The sequence below is a fragment of the Lonchura striata genome, chromosome 6 (genome assembly GCF_046129695.1).
Source record: "Lonchura striata isolate bLonStr1 chromosome 6, bLonStr1.mat, whole genome shotgun sequence".
In the NCBI taxonomy this organism is placed as follows: Eukaryota; Metazoa; Chordata; class Aves; order Passeriformes; family Estrildidae; genus Lonchura; species Lonchura striata.
In genome coordinates this window covers 49574473-49590952 of record NC_134608.1, presented here as the reverse complement: position 1 = coordinate 49590952, position 16480 = coordinate 49574473, and the positions used below count along the sequence as shown (strand labels likewise).

The following is a 16480-nucleotide window of genomic DNA, read 5'->3' as shown; positions in this document are numbered from 1 at the left end:
CACCACATCTTAAGATACTCAAGAGTTCAACGTGAAACAATTTGTGAAATGGATGCCATTTATGCATGTTACCAGATTACAAACTGAAATCTTGAAAATATCACATTTTACTGATGAATCTCTTGTGCTGCCTCTGGTAGGAAGAGGGACGCCTGGTATTTTTGGAAGCAAGTGCATGCTTTCTCTTCCCTTCTCTCTACTGATAATACAGCACTAAAATGGAACTTTTTATTTGAATATCGAAGAACAGTACCGTGGTTCAACTTCCAACTGTAAAATAATTACAGAGATCATTTGCTTTTACTGTCCTTCTCAAACACCAGCTTTTTTCTTTACTGAAAAATACCTTAACTTGAGTTACCGGGCTGGTCCCTCTCTTCTCATTTTTCATCCCAGTGGGTGAAAGTGCCCCTGTTGTATTTGGTGGCTGTGGAGTAGATGGCATTTTGGCTCCAGGAGAAACTTGCATGCTTGCCAGCTGAGCTGCATACAGTTGCTGGAAGACAAGAAGATATACATATATTCCTGCAATATTCCTAAAGAAAGAAGCTGTAAATGCACTTTTATTTTTTTCTTTACACTGGTGTTTCTTCTCTTAAAGGATCTTTTTCAGCTCTGCTTGTGGCTTCCCTTTCTGCTATTTGAAAAAAGAGAAAAAACAAAGTCTGGAAAACTCCCAAACAACAATATATTTTTTATTCATTTGACTTTTGCTGATTTTTCTTAACTTTTTTTTTCCTTCTTGCTAATGACAGTCATGGTATTGAGCAAAAAAATTATACTGTGCCAGAATACTAAAAACAAAATTATAAGGCTATTTATGAAAAGGAGGTATACACCCCTGTCAGAAACAATAATAATCCAGGTCTTTCTTTTCTTAGCAAGAAATTAACAACTAACTCCAGAAACTTTACTGGGAGCTGCCACAGGAATGGTTTCCTACAAAAGGCAAAGTTAAAATAGCCAACAAGGTATGTCTCCATCTCTCTGTACAGTTATATATGTTCTATAAATGCTAATAATGAATCTAGGCCTTAAAAGTTCCTGTAAATAGTGATGAATGTCCAAAAAAAACTCTAGTGGAATTTTTAAAAAAATTTAACTGAAACATAGATTTTATATTAAAATAAACAATCACAACCAATAAAAAGTGTTTACTGGACAAAACCAATTCAGTCGAATTTCTTCCCAGTGACCAAACTTAAACCCTCACCTTGAATTAGCATCACAAATAATTCTTCTGCCATGAACAGGGAAGATCCTAATCCCTCTTCTACACACAGATCTACATAAACTTTGCCTTATTAGTGAGAAAAAAGCCAGGTGGTTTGTATGTAATTTCCAACATTACTATCATTCAGATGGACAAATAAAAAAAATTACAGTAATCAAAAGCAGACCTTTCAGCACATGTAATTAAATGAAAGCTTAATAAAGAATAATTTGCAAGAGCCAGATGTGCTTATGTCATAATTGTTGCTTTCTTTGGAACAATTTTTCTAATATAACAAGCCTCCACAGAAATGAAAGTTACACAATACTCGAAGTTCAGTGACTCAGTGGCGAGACAAACGCGGGAGGGAGGGGCAGAGTCACAGCTCAGGGTGACAAATAAAAACTATTGTTTGTTTGTTTGTTTCCACCCCTTTCCAGTACCACACAGGAACTACAAAAGGATCACAGATTAATGTTTTGGAATTAGTGGTGTTTAAATATTTTGGCTAAGGTACAAGGTTTTTTCCTATGCTTGAAGGAAAAAGATTGAAAACAGAAAAAAATCCCAGTTATTGGTGAGGTCTTGGAGAATGAAAATGAAGCATTTCATACAACAGTAGGTGGGTTTTTTTCTTCTCCTAATAATATAATCTTATCCCTTTTAGAATATTCTTGAGGTCAACCTTTGTTTGCTTAATAGGATGATCTGCTTAAATGAGACTAAAAAGCACATTTCACAAACTTTTGAAATCCTGCACATTCTCAGCTCAGGAATAATCAGGCACTGCACTATAAAAGAGATAACACAATAAACTTGTATGCAATTTAAAGACAAGACCCAACAATTATAAAGGCTTTCTCAGTATTCTGTGGTTTGTCCATAAATACTTTTCTTTTTTTTAACCAATATAACTTCTTCAACTATCTGAAGAATACTCACACTTTACTAAAAGAATAAAACTTTTGTACTTACAGTACTGTGTGTTGCACTTTCAAGTGTATGAAAGGAATTCTCTGTAAATAAACTCATATGTATTAACTAGAGTTCAAAAGAATTTCCTACTCAGGTAAGCCATCAGGGCACAAAAATGTGGGGTATAAATTATTCTTTCTACAGTATTCTATTTTTCATAGAAGACAAAACTTGATTGTCAATAGTGGCAACTAAAATAGTGTGGTGGTTTGACCTAGGCTGGTTGCCAGATGCCCAGCCAGCCACTCTCTTCCTCCTCCACTTCAGCAGGATGGGGGAGAAAATAAGATGGAAAAGCTCATGGGTCAAGAAAAAGACAGGGAGATCTCTTAACTGTTATCATCACAGGAAAAAAAAAAAAAAAACCAAAAAAAACTTATTTATTCTAAAAAAAAATTTATTTATTCTAATTAACAATAGATTTGCCTGGCAAGAAGCAGAGATAAATACTAAGGACCTATCCCTGCCACTTCTCCTTGAAAACTTCTTGAAGAGATGTTTCAAGATCAGTGCAAAGGTAGAGACACGTGACACCAATCAGAGCAGGACGTGCTGCTCACCTGCATCCCACCAGGTCCAGCAACAGAAACAGCCACAGCATGTGGAGGGTTAACATCAAGAAAAGTGGGCTGTTCTACTGACTATCTAGGAAACTGTTTGGTTTTGGAAATGCAATCAGGAAAAGTAGAATAAAATTAGAATTTTTCACCACTCCCCTCCCAGGGTGTTGAGGGCTGTATTGGCTGTAGTGCAAGTCCTGTCAGGGAGAAATGTTTCTGAGGGAAGACAGAATAAAAGAAATTTTGTCATTTATATATCTGTATGTATATATAAATCATGATTGGGTTATTCCAAGGTCTCAGGGCTGGCTTTAGCTTGGCATTTCTATAAATTTATTTTAAAAAATAAAAGAAAATGTATAAATAAGTAACAGCAATTGGCTTTCTGCTTTGCTTAAAACAAAGCTGTTCTACAAGCAAGTACAAATACTGCAAGAATTCACACCAGCACTAGCAACATTGCTGTGTGGACTGGAAAGCTGTATAAGTTTTAAATACCAGTTTGTATGGGGAGCTAGCCAGTGTGGAAAAATATGTGCATGCCACCATTGCAGGGAAAAAAAATTGATATTTTTGCAAATGCCACTGCTGTGGCTCAAAATGGCAATTTAGGACCTCACATTGAGATGGTCAGATTGTGAAGCTTCTATTTGCAAGATTGAGGTGAGGAATAAAACCCAAACATTGAATGAATGTTGACTGTTGGCTTTTAAAGCTCAAAAAAAAAAAAAAAAAAAAAAGCTTCAATGGATTTTTTTCAACTGAAATTTTTACCTGCAAACTATTTCACAAGTAAAAAAATTAAAATATCTTAAACATTGAAACATATCATATTTTTGATCTATACCTATCACATAAAGAGAGAAGAGCATTTCATAATCCTTATGCTCACCACTGACTCAGGAGGCTCTTGATTACAAATTAGATATTTAAAAACATCAAGTATTCTTGATTGTTTTAAGAAGCCTTAAAAATGTATAGCCTGGTTTTTATTTTTTCTCAGAGGTCAAAATGTTAAATTCTTACAGTCCAGTTCCCAGCATATAAATAAAAGTAATGCTCACTTTGAGTTCCTCAGTGCTCCTGAAATAGTTAACAATTTTCAAGCCCAGCTTATTAAGGTATATAAACAAGGATGCAGCTTTGCTGCTTTCAGAACCAGGGTTCTTCTAATGTCAGATTTGACACCTAAGAGTGGGATTTTGAAATGCCTCAAGTCTCAGGGCAATGGCAAGTTAAGTCTCACATTTAAGCACCTATGAACTAACAGGCTCACAGACTTAAGCATTTGTTGCTAACTCTATTTCAGCTGTAATCAACTAAAAATTGGAGGGGAATTTATGTAAGTTGGAGGTCACTATGAGTCTGAATGATGTTCATCTACTTAAAAAAAAAATTCAAACAGGTAGGTGAGTGCTATACTCAGCATGTGCACAGAACAGCACAAGCACATACTGATTTTTTTTACCTGGAAATGGTGGCATTCACACTAAGCCTTTGTTAGAGCTTAGAGCTATTCAAGAAGAATTGAATAAAAAACATAAGTAATGATTCTGTTGTGATGGTGATGGTGTTTTCTGCTTCAGAAATTTCCTCCAGAATCTTATGAATTATTTAGATTTCACTTTTATAAAGTGTCGTCCATGATCTAGAATGTATCTAAAAAGCTATGAACTAATAATAGACTATCTTGACTGATCCAAATGTTAAAACCTTTTCTAATGCCATCTAAGTTTCAAAATGCCTTTGTGACATATTTTCATAGCACAGAAGCATAATTGCCTTCACTGCCAGTATTCATTCATGCCTTGCCAGAAGACAAAGGCCTTAGGCTCACACATTGCTCTCAAAAGTTTCAACATTTTTTCATCTAGTTTTTTCAACTATCTTTCAATAATCAAAACTCTTTCATTATCTCAAGCCCCTTTCCCTATAACTTTTGTCTTGCAATAGGTCTGTGACTTTCCTGGACACATTCTCTGCCAAATGAGACTGAGCATGGCAAATACAAAAATACAAAACAGAACAAAGCTTTCTCTGCATCCAATGTTTTCCCTTCTTTTTTGCAGCAGGAATATTCATACTTATCTCTTAGCCTGCACCATATAAGTCTAGGAGAACAAATAAGAATTAAGAATTTTGAGAATCAAATGCTACAGAAGTGGCACATGGCAAGGAAAACACAATGGGCCAAAGAATCACTAAAGTTGAAACAACCTCTAAGATCACCAAGTCCAACCACTAGCCTTGCCCTGCCATGTTCACCCACTAAACCTTGTCCCCAAAGTGCCACATCCACATCATGATTCTTTTACCAAGGGCTTGTCAAAAACAGGTCCTAGGGAAAAATTGGTTTTGAGAAGATACTTCAATAAAGAGTAAGTGCTCAGCTGCTGCACAGAAGAGAGGGAGCTTCTTTAGATGCACAATCTCAGGGAACAAATGGAGAGACCAGTTGCACTCATTTATACAGGAGGAGAAAGGCAAGGGCTTGAGACCTTTCAGCTGACTCTGTGGTTGAGGGAGCATTTGGTCACAGCTGCAGGGATGTAATTCAGATGTTATTTTTGCAGCAGAATTCTGAAGAAACAATCAGAAAGCCATGTGTGAAACATGGAGATAAGAAAAAGAGAGGTTGCAATACTCAGTGGAGCAGATAAACAAAGTGTGGGTGATGAGGGCTGGCCCAGCACAATAAAATGCAATGGAAGATGCACCACAAAGAATTTCAATAGAAGGTGGCTTGCTTGAAGTAGAAAGAAAGGATCTGTTCTCGAAACTTTCACCCTTTTACTTTCTTTTCTTGGGAAAAATGCTAAGTTTTGTGAACCCTGATTAATTCTGAAGTCTTCCATTACTAAAAATGGAAGCCCTATGTTACATCTTCAACAAATACATTTGCTACAGTAAATGAAACTGAACAATAAAGCTACTGAGAATCAAGTGAGAATCCTTATTTGTCAGCATTTTAAATGAATTGTGCAAAGCTGAAATATCTTATTTATAGAGATGAAAGTTCAGCTATTTAGACAATGAGTAATTTGGTTTCTAAAGATGAAAAACTCTAAGGAGTGACTGCAAGTGCTGTTGAAATCCTGCACTACAAGAGGTAATGCAGTTATTTTTTCCATAGTATATTTAGTAAGTAGCATTGCAAAGCTATAATACCAGCATTTTCCTTCCGAGCACATAACAACCAATAATAATACTTAGAACTATCTGATGACAAAGGGTTTTTACAAGTTCCCCAAAACCAGCAACATCTTCATTATTTCCAGCACACATTTCTGAAAGGAAGCTACTGCAACAAGAAAATCATACCTTCATTGGGACTGCTTGTTTTTAATTATTGGTGTAGTGGTGTTTGAAAAAAATGTAATGTCAAACAGATTAAAGGAAAGAGAGTTTCAGTTTGAAAAAGTTTTTCTTTTGTTTGGAGGAAGAACAGATTAGTGTTCACACCCATGTTTTGGGTGTCACAGATAATAACTATGGAAATAAAGTTTAAGTGCTGACCTGAGTCCAGTGTCACTGGTATAACCTCAGCAGTTCAGGAAAGCAGTGCAGAAGCAGGAATATCCTACCCCAAAATTTCAGACACATCTCAATCTAAGTGCAAGAACTGCTTCTAAAGTAATGTTAATTGTACTTATTCCTTCCAATTTTCACATATGAAAATCATATTTTTTGTATTGACATGTGTTTTGCACCAGAAATATTGTGTTTAACACTGCATTTAAGAGCTGTACTACAGCACCAAGATAAGAAATGGGATTATAGACTTATGTGTATATATAAGAAGAAAAAAAAATCCCCACCACCCAAAAGGGTTGCTTTCTCTTTGTTTTAAGATTCTTCCTGTGTAGATGCTCAAAATGAAAGGTGGCCTAGCAGAAAACAACATGCAGAATCACAAGACAGCCTAAGTAACCCATCAGCAGCTTAACCATGTGGCAAACCCAGGGGCAACTCGAAGGCAGCTACGGGCTGTGGAGTCTGCCAAGGAGCCAGATGCCATCACCACAAAAACACCTTCCAAGGCTCAGCATCTGTGTCCCAGAGAGCTCTGCACACAAAAGGAGGAGGAGGAGGAAGAGAAGAAAAGGTGAACACAAAATTGTAGAGGAATTGTACATATACATGAAAGAAACATTTAGTGGAATTTTTAAAACTAAAACTTGGAAAAATCAAAGCTTTTGCATAAAAAAACAAGACCCCTTCAAGACTGAATGTTTTATGCCAGATGTGCATATTTCCTTTTGTTTTTGTTAACTGTTAAACCAGTGTGTTTTATAAATTTATGATGATGAAATTTAGATGTCTCAGAAGCATTTCCTCAGTTTTTCTGAGAAAAATGCTAACAAAGAAAAATAAGATGAGTTTTACCTTTTAGGACTGTGTGCCAGACTCTCATTTTCACATGTGCCACCATACAGATAACAAATAGATTAGTATTTAAGAACCAACAAGTATGCATCATCTTAAATCAGAATTTTATGCTGAATAACAGAGACTTATTTGGCTCTACATGGGTGTATCTCAAAATGCCACTGATCAAGCACAGCTACATGAAGTTGGAATAAAAATTAGGGGAAAAGTGTCTAATTTAGAAGCATGATAAATAAAAAGTAATAATTATTGAAAATACTTCTGTTTCTCTACAGAATCCAAGTGTCATAAAGATGTGCCTAGCCTGCTTGTAGCAGCACCATTTTCTCTTTCCTTGTTTTCTCATGTCTAACGTATCTATAGTGGACATAACGTTCTGATTTTAAACACCCATAGATCACTCTCCTGCACAGTCTGCTCAGCATTAGAGTGTGAATATTCTCTACATCTTCCCCCAATACACCAAATACCTCTGCAAAAAGGCACTGAGGTGCAACACAAACAGGCAGCTAATGAATTATCATAACTAATGTCATAATAACAAAGATTGTTGCCGTGATTATTTATGCGCTTGCTGACTAATGTGCTCTCCGATTTATTAAAACCCAATATGTGTAAACAAACTAACTGTATTTGTGAAAATACAAATAATACATTTTGTAGTCACAGGCAAAGTTAGAGGCGTTCAGTTTCCACTTTACATTCATCTGTGCATTGGAAAACATTCTTTCTTACCTCAATAATGATTTTACCAGTTATTCATTTTCATGCACTTGGCTTGTTTGTTGTTTTGGGTTTTTTTTAAACTATTAACACTAGTCATTTCAGTGTCTGTCAGTTGCTACTGTATATTATGCCAAGGGAAAATTTTGTGTGGCCCTAAATTCCCCTCAGTTCCTGTCTCCTTAGGAGAGACACATGCCTCTATTGCTTTGCTCTCAAGCAGCAAAATAACAGCAGCAAAATACCTAATTTCACCACTGAGTGTCTGCTGGTCCCAACTGCTTTCACTGACCACAAATTCTTTGTACTGGTTCAGAAAAAGAAAAATCACTCACATCTCTCCTGCTGCCCTGCTGTGGCTAATGGCCAGCCCAAACCGAAAATAAAAGAATCTCTCCACATTTTAGATACTGCAGCATGTATTGTTGTAGTACTGCAAAATAACAGCTTTATTTTGTTAAAAGGGTCTAACTTTAAGTGGACCATGGAATATTTATGGCTCTCAGTAGTCCTTTGAAAGAGTTATCTTATGTTTTTATGCCGATCATGGGTCAGAGGTTCAAATCAGCACTTCTTTCTGTCACTCCTTATATGTTTTACTATAATTTACAGCTCAGCAAGAGGACTCATAAAACAAAAGTGTCTATTTTACTTCAGCAACTAATTCTAGCTAATCAAAGCTTTCCAGCAAAACAACCCAGCATGAAACTCTGCGTGGAAAATATGCAGAGAACAAAGCGTTTTGTCAAATAACACATCTCATGATGTAAACACATATGTCTCTTATAGGAAATTTTATCGCTTCCACATTATCGGCACACAAAAGGAGCATTCTTGTTGCAGACCTGGTACGACTGTGGAGCCATCGTCATTGGAAACAAGAGCCTGATTAGGTTCCCACACAGATATGAATAGATTTTCTTTTTTTAGTGTAATGCTGCCTTTCTTATTTCTTAAACAGACTAGTAATTGTGGCTGTAAAAACAGTGGATTGTGTTTGGACGACATTTGTTTCTTCATATTTTTTTTAGCTACCCAATGACACCAATTATCCCATATGGTTGTCCTCTTCTGGAAAGTCTGAGTTAATCCACAGCTGTGAAGATGAAGACGCACCCAGCAGGCTCTAAATCTGGTAGGTCTCTTGTCTGTTAATGAAGTCCACAGTCTGCTGGACAGATGTTAAGAGGATCTGTATAACAAGGCAGTGATAAAGACCCAGACTTCTTCTGAGGAAAATAATTAGCCAAAACATATATGTTCTTCACAGTTTTTCATTTTTTGCTTCATCTTTTGGGGAAGAAAATTTGCCTTACTTCACAGAGGAACCCCTCAGCACATACAATAGGTCATCAAAATATGAATGGACTAATAAACCATATTGACATGTGTTCTGAAGAAATGATAGATCTTTTTGTCCATGAGCCATTCTTGTGTGTTGTGGGTCTTGCACTATTATTTTAAGTTTGGGCTCATTCATCATAATATGGGGGGAACCTGAAGAGGTATTCTCACCTATAAAATATCTACTTAAATTTATAATGTGAGGGGAAGTTTAAACTGAAGATGAAATTAACATTTTACTAGGTTTTTGTTCAAAGTTATTAATATTGCCTTTTCTAAAATAAAGGGTCTACGGATAATACTTTTCATCTCCAAGGGTCATGCTGATTTTCTGGTGGGAAAACAAACTAGCTAACTAACCAAAACCCCAAAACAAACTGAAAAACAACAACAAAAATCCTCATAAAAACAAACAAAAACCTCAAACAAACAAACAAAAAAACAAAAAAAAAACCACACAAAACCAAAAAAACACACAAACCAAAAAAAAAACACAAGGAAAGAATGTGGAATGAGAAGACACCTGCAACAAGGTCCGTGTTTAGAGCCTCACTCACTTTTTCCTATCCCCACCTTTTACTCACAAACATCCAACCCCAAAGTCTCTCTCACTAACAGTCATGTAAATATGGAGAAATGTTACTGACTTAAAATATATGCACCAGTGCAATAAAGAACTAACTTGCCTTCAGGCATATGTGCATTAGGGTGCTCTTAAAATCACTTCTGTTTCTTTTGCAAACTATTTCTTGTTCTTCTGACCTCCTCCTGCTTTGAGACAATGAATTAGAAATGGGCATCAAAACAACTCTCTCTGCTGTCTGAATGCAGGATCTCTCATGCAGGCATCACCCCTGAGATCAGATCGTGCCCCTCGGAAATCAAATGGCTTTGATTTCATTGAATTATGACAATTAAATACAATCTCTCAGCAACTGCCTGTTCACAACCTATTTACTGTAAAGCTGTGGACAAAGCCAAGAAAGAATGCTTAGAGCTCAAATGAATATCAATCACTGCAAGTGGCTAAGACAATGTACATAATTTGGCACCGGCAGTTGTCTCTGTAATATTTTGTTTGTTTCCCCTTAGGAAGTAAAGCTGATGGTTTATTAGTTTTACAGCACCTTGATAAGTTTTCAAGATAAAATGTCACTCCCATCAACATATGAAGCTGCTGGGAATTTTTCATGAGACAGCATGAAAATAGTGAAAGAAAAGTTCACTTTCTGTAAAAAAAAATAAATTCAGAAATATATCCTGAAATTTTTACACAACTAAATTTCAGACAGTACCTTAGATATTTTATATCACCACAGAGTACATGTAACACTGTGTTTATTGAAAGTGACTACTCCTCTCACAATGTCAGTGAGCATGATATTTAAATCAGACTTTCAATTTTTTCCAGTGTCACTAGTTCAAAAATCTAATGCTGTAAAGTATAGGTACTGATCCTCAGTTCCCTAGAGAGAAAACTAAATTTTTGCCAAGCCAGAAAAGAACAAAAGCTTGGCCAAAAGCTGACAGGGGGAAGAGAGTAACAGCTACCAAAGCACACAAACAAACAGTACAAAACAAAAACAAATTTAAAAACATATATACAAAATTGAAGGCCTTCTGTGTCAACATGGAGCTCTTACTTTCTGAAGAACAATTCCCTTGCTAAGCCACTGGCTGGAAGGAGACACAAAAATCCTCACTGACTTGGCGGCCGTGTCACACCTCATTTCACTCTTTTTATTTTTTTTTTTTTTTCCCTTTCGAAACAGACTGAGTGTTGGTCTTCTGAGAATATGATGCTAAGCCACTTTTCCTGTAGAGTTTTTAAACTGGGCCTCTGAGAAAGGGTTTGATACAATTCAATGACTGAAGTAATACCTTTGTCCATCTGAGCATTAAATGGCCCATTGAAATACAGCTTAGTTAGAAAGAAATTCAGTAAATGGTGCTTTCTAATTTTTTTTATTAGTAGTAGTATTATTATTCCTTTCCCAACAGATTACAGCCTAGATCTGAAAATGCAGTTCAATCACTTTTGGTTGCCTCTTAGGTCAGGCCTTTAGCCAGTGTTAATTAAATATAACCCCTTCAGAATACTGGAGGTTAAATGATAAATAAACCGGTCTTCTTCAAATATTACCTCATGCTATCCAAAAAGCTGTATTTTGTTTGGGAAGGCCCTTATTTAAACACACTGGTCTTAACAATAGAAAATTTACTGGGAGCAAGGAGGGGGAAAACCATGTTAAATGCTATTTTATCCAACAGCCAGTAATCACTAAACATTAAACACCTATTCCCATGCAATAGAGTATGTCTATTGTGTTTAAATAACACACATCATAAAGGAAAGTGCAGCAGCAGACAATTTATGCTGCAGCAGCACATACAGCAGAATTTTCAACTTGATAAAGTGAAACTATAAAGAGTTGATGCATAAGTCAGACAGCTTCCATACCTAATATCCTTCCCTGCAGCTATTAGAAGTTCACATTTTTGTCTCTAGTAGGCATGCACATTAGTTTACCTACAATTTCCTGTATTCAGTCACATTTTGTTGCAGTTCCCTACAATTTGACTAGAGCATGAAATTGCAAAGTAGCTGAAATTGTAGTTTTTTCATCTTAGTGATTTTAAATTAAAAAAGGAGGCTTTTGTGCAGGCTATTTGTTGTCTGCTTTGTAAAAAAAGTTTCCTAAAGTATTCATAATAATTTTACAATCAGGTGAAAGCAAGCTTTTTAACACATGGCAATTAGTCTTGTCTTTTTGAACATGACTTTACCGTAAATACTCCTCCTTGGCTATCCCTTTGTCCCAAGATTCCTTAGAAGAACGCATCCAAGCGATAATTCAGCATTATTGCTGCTCCAGTGCACTAATCGCTTAAAGAGCAGCGAGGACCCTATGTTTACTGCCACAAGGCTCCTCCAGCCTCCCGGCCCGAGGCAGGCTTCCCTGCCCAGCAGCATCCAGATGTCAGGAGGAATATCCAGGTCCTGATGCAGCATGCTGCTCCATTCCAGTATGGCCCAAACATCTGTTTCATCTGCTGGCGCTCAACCTGCCGGATACGCGGAGGTTGCCGCGCAAAGTCGGGGAAGGAGGGAGGCCAGGAGTGAAATGCTGCAGTGGCACAGCTTGCCCTAAAACTTCTACATCAAGCAGATACCAGGAAGGACAATAATAATAAATAATAATTAAAAAAATATTTTTTAAAATAGCCACTTTATACACAGAATATGTTCAACATTCTTTCCCCCTAGTGGGGCAACAGCCCATAACACATTAGCTTTTCATCTTACTAACTTCACTCTGGTTCGGTTCTTTGTGGTGTAAGAAAAGGACAAAAATAAAGAAAAGCACAGAAGCACGTAACATGAAGTGCTTGTTGTGGTTATAGCAACTGCTCTTTATAAAAAAGAAAAAAAAACTAGCCAAAAACACAACTTAAAAATGAGACAAACTTAGGCATCTCCTCCATATTTATAATTTCCTATAGATAGTAACTGAGGGGCTCAGAAACAATAAGCATCTTTTGTCTAAAAGAAAGGAGTATGTAAACATTGACACTTTATCTTGAGGCACGACAAAAACAGCAAACATTTTAGTTGATCTAGATTAAGTTCTGACAAGGAATAAAGGAGTGCTAACTGCTCTCGTCTCTTCCACTTTGTGTATCTATTCTCTTGTATTTTTGCTCGTGACAATAATGGAATAGTTTCCTGCTCCCATGCAAATTCTTCGAGTTGTTTATGAAAGCAAGATCAAAGCCCAAACTGCCTCTTTTTTCCCTGCTGTATTTTCCTCTAGAGGAAGACCTAATGAGAGGCTGTTAAAGCAGGAGTCTTGCACTCTCACAGTGCAGCCTCCCAGCTCACCCTTTTCCCTGGCCAGCCTGGGGACACAGCTCACCTCAGGAGCACAGAGGGTGGGAGGCAGTGAATTCTCTTTTCTCCCACCTCGGCATGGGGTGAGCACCTGGACCCAGGAAGGAGGAATCGTGCCTCAGACCATCCATTTAAACACTCCCACTCTCTGTGCACCTGAACAAGTCACCATCTTCCCTGTGCTCCTCCTGAAATGGATCCACTGCTGCTGCAATACCACAGCACTTGAACTAGGTACATCTGAATATAACCATCTCCTAGTAGAGATAAATGTGGGCATTAATAAAACCCCTGTTCTAATGCAATATTTTAAATATCAAGAAAAAAATACTTCATCAAATATCTATTGTCATTCCCTGTACAGGAGGACAGGGGAAACATCAGTAAAACCTTTCTCTTAAGCACAAAGATTTGCATTCCTTCATTTAATGCTGTCAGATGACTGATATGCTACTTTTTGATCACAATTCTCCTGTTATTTACCATGCATAGGAAAGAACACAATAGCCTCATCTCTGTTGTTCTCCAAGATTATATATTGTACTCCACATCTTGAAAATTTGCAAAAAATCTCCAACATTTTTTATTATTTTACAAAATAACTGTGAGACACCCTACTTAGATACCTTTAGTAGAAAGCCAGTCACAGCAAAGGAAAACTGCATTTGCTTGAAAAAGTAATTTGAAGTTTCCAGCAGATTATGTTTTTCAAGAAAAAATGTGAAAGATTAATCTGTAGATGATTAAAAATTAATCTGTATGTGATTTTTCTATGTTTGCTACTATTAGAATTTGCTATTGGCATTTTTGTAGCATAAATTCTTCCTTGTAAAAATTGAGGATGGCACTAAAGGTAACAGACTAGCAAGCTCACCTAGGAAAGCAAGCAAGGACCTGGCAGCATGGCTCCAAACATAGTTCCAAACAAAGGCTTTGGTGTTTTAAATTCTTCTTATATCCAAAGAAAGTGAATAAGCAGTACTTACTTAACGTAAAATATATCCAGATCTATCAGAAAAACATGAAAATATAACCAGATGGTTGCATCAGAGCAGTTTTTTTTTCATTCACTTTATGCCATCCAGTATTACCTTCTCTGATGTGCTGTAAATCAGATTATTCATAAAAAGAATTTTAAATGTTTTCTGGTATTCTTTCAGAAGCTTTTCCTCAAAACTCTGGGTTTTAGCCCTTACTGCTAATATGAAGTATTTTTTACAATAAATGTGAGAGGTCTATATGAAAAGCAGCTACCTCACAAATTCGGATAGTTTCACACACTTCAACTATAGAAATGTCTTCTGCACTAAAGCTAGAGTAAAAAGAAGGAGGACCCCCATGATAAGGGGAGAAAAATTATATGACTGAAAAGCAATTAATTACAGTAAGTTTGCTGAAGGGATGATAGCTATCAAAGCTTATCAAATTTTGCATTTCAGAATTTCTGATATTTCTTTCAAAAAACGTTAACACATAGATGGGCTTTGTGAGAAAAGTCAGGAGTTTCATTCAGTCTCATGTCAGCAGGATTACAAGCAATTACGAGTAACTGCTTGTTGAGCTGTGTGAAATGAGTTGGTGAATGAGTTTCCTAGTGAGCACATGTCCATGCCACTGGTACAACTGCCAGTAATGCAGATAATCTTAGCTGAAGGGGTCTGAAAACATCATTTTTCTCCTAATCCTATGGGAGATGCTTCTGCAATTGTTGCTTCTAGTGTACACATTCTAGGTCTGTCACCCTGGTGGCACACAGGGAAAATGTGGCATAAGCAAGAAAAAAGGAAATCAGGACATGGGAAAAAAAAAAAAAAAAAAAGGCAATAAACTTTGTCTAGATATATCTCATAAAGTCTGGCATAGATCGGTGGGTTCATTCCCTCTCTGACCACCCAGATGGAGAAATTGTTTAACAGGATGATTGCAGTATTTCCCTTGCAGAACTGTGCAGACACAGAACAAGGAAATTGAACACTCACCACTGTTAAGCACTCTGAGAGGCAAAAGCTCAACAATTAAATTCCTGTGTGCTCCCACGACAGAATAACAAGACACCAATAAATGGGTGTAAGTCAGGGAAAAGGAAAAATCCCATTTAAACTGCCTTTCTCAATTCCCACATCTGAATCCCCATCTTGTGAGAAGATGCTGAGGCAACTCTGCATTTAAGAGCTGAATATTTGAAAGTGCTGCTTGGGATTTGAAACTGCAATGTTTTCTTACTTTTATAAGAGAGACAGTTCCTGTGGTAGCTCGCAGCCATTCTACAATTTTTGCCAGCAAAAATGGACAGAAGACAGGGATATAATAAATATATACTGGCTCTACTGATCAGGAAAAGCTTTATCAGTCAGCTGGGGCATATCTGGGAAAAAAAAGTCACTCAGGTGCATCTCTGGCATCCCATTCAATTAACATACCATTAAAAATGGTTTGTCCCTGTTCAGCCTGCTGCGTTACCTGATAAGTCAACACAGTTAAAATGTATATTTAAATGCAGAAAACAGTGGAATGTTTTCTTTGTGAAGCAGAAAACAAGCCCCGCTTACAGATATTTTAAAGCATTAGAAATAATTGTGCTTTACGGGTTGCTTAGCAGATCGCTCAACTGATCTTTTACCATATATTTTGAACTTTCATGCACCTTCAAGGAAAATTAAATAATTTCCTTATAGGAAGTACACACAAAATTATGCAAAACATATTCAAATGGTGCTTATAAAAATTACATCTAAGAAAAAAAATCACATTTGCACCTCAAAACCAGGTAACTGGGAACTTACTATTATAAATTCATTGGAAGATGATGTATTTTACACCAGTAAATGTGAATTTGGTGTAAGATTGCTGTGCTTTCTGAACTAGAGTGGGTGTGATGATACTTCAGCAGCAGTGCTGGGACTGGGTTAAATAGATTTTGAGGCCTGAACAACCCTCCCCTAGGTGCTGAAAACAGCAGCAGAAGAGAGGGCCTGTACTGGATGAATTACCCTGGACAGTTCACAGAAGTGTTATTAAATAACACTGTAAACTGGTTAAACCTGGTGACTTGTTCTGTGTCTAGAGCATAGCACAAATGGTTCAACTGCATTGAAAGGACTTTGCCTGTTTGATTTCTCACTTCACTTCCAAAAATGACAGTGGACCTGACAGCACGCTCTCACTATTCCTACACCTGAAATACTTTTCTATTTGTTTTCATGCTTTGCTATAATTCATGCCCAACACCAAAATACATGCCCTATTGTGTCTACTCCACTAGATTTTGTGAAAGATTATTTTAAGTCTCAAATTAATATTGAAATTTAAGCATGATGTGTTTTCTTCTTGCACGCCTGAAGATGCTCCTCCCTCCTGTCTCTTTTTCAGGACTGACATGCAAAC

The 16480-nt window shown here is 36.8% G+C and overlaps 1 protein-coding gene across 16 annotated transcripts in view; it reads right to left on the bottom strand.

The window, feature by feature from the left end:
* SOX6 (SRY-box transcription factor 6) overlaps positions 1 to 16480 on the bottom strand; it is a 371444-nt gene that overhangs the window by 64674 nt on the left and 290290 nt on the right. For 13 of the 16 annotated variants that reach the window (XM_077784277.1, XM_021525593.3, XM_021525597.3 and 10 more), the window contains one exon: positions 347 to 496. The exons of 2 other annotated variants lie outside the window; for them this stretch is intronic. In XM_077784277.1, the coding sequence (XP_077640403.1) occupies positions 347 to 496 (150 nt within the window). The remainder of the gene's footprint in view (positions 1 to 346; positions 497 to 16480) is intronic. One more of the 16 variants, XM_021525602.3, reaches the window with a different exon arrangement.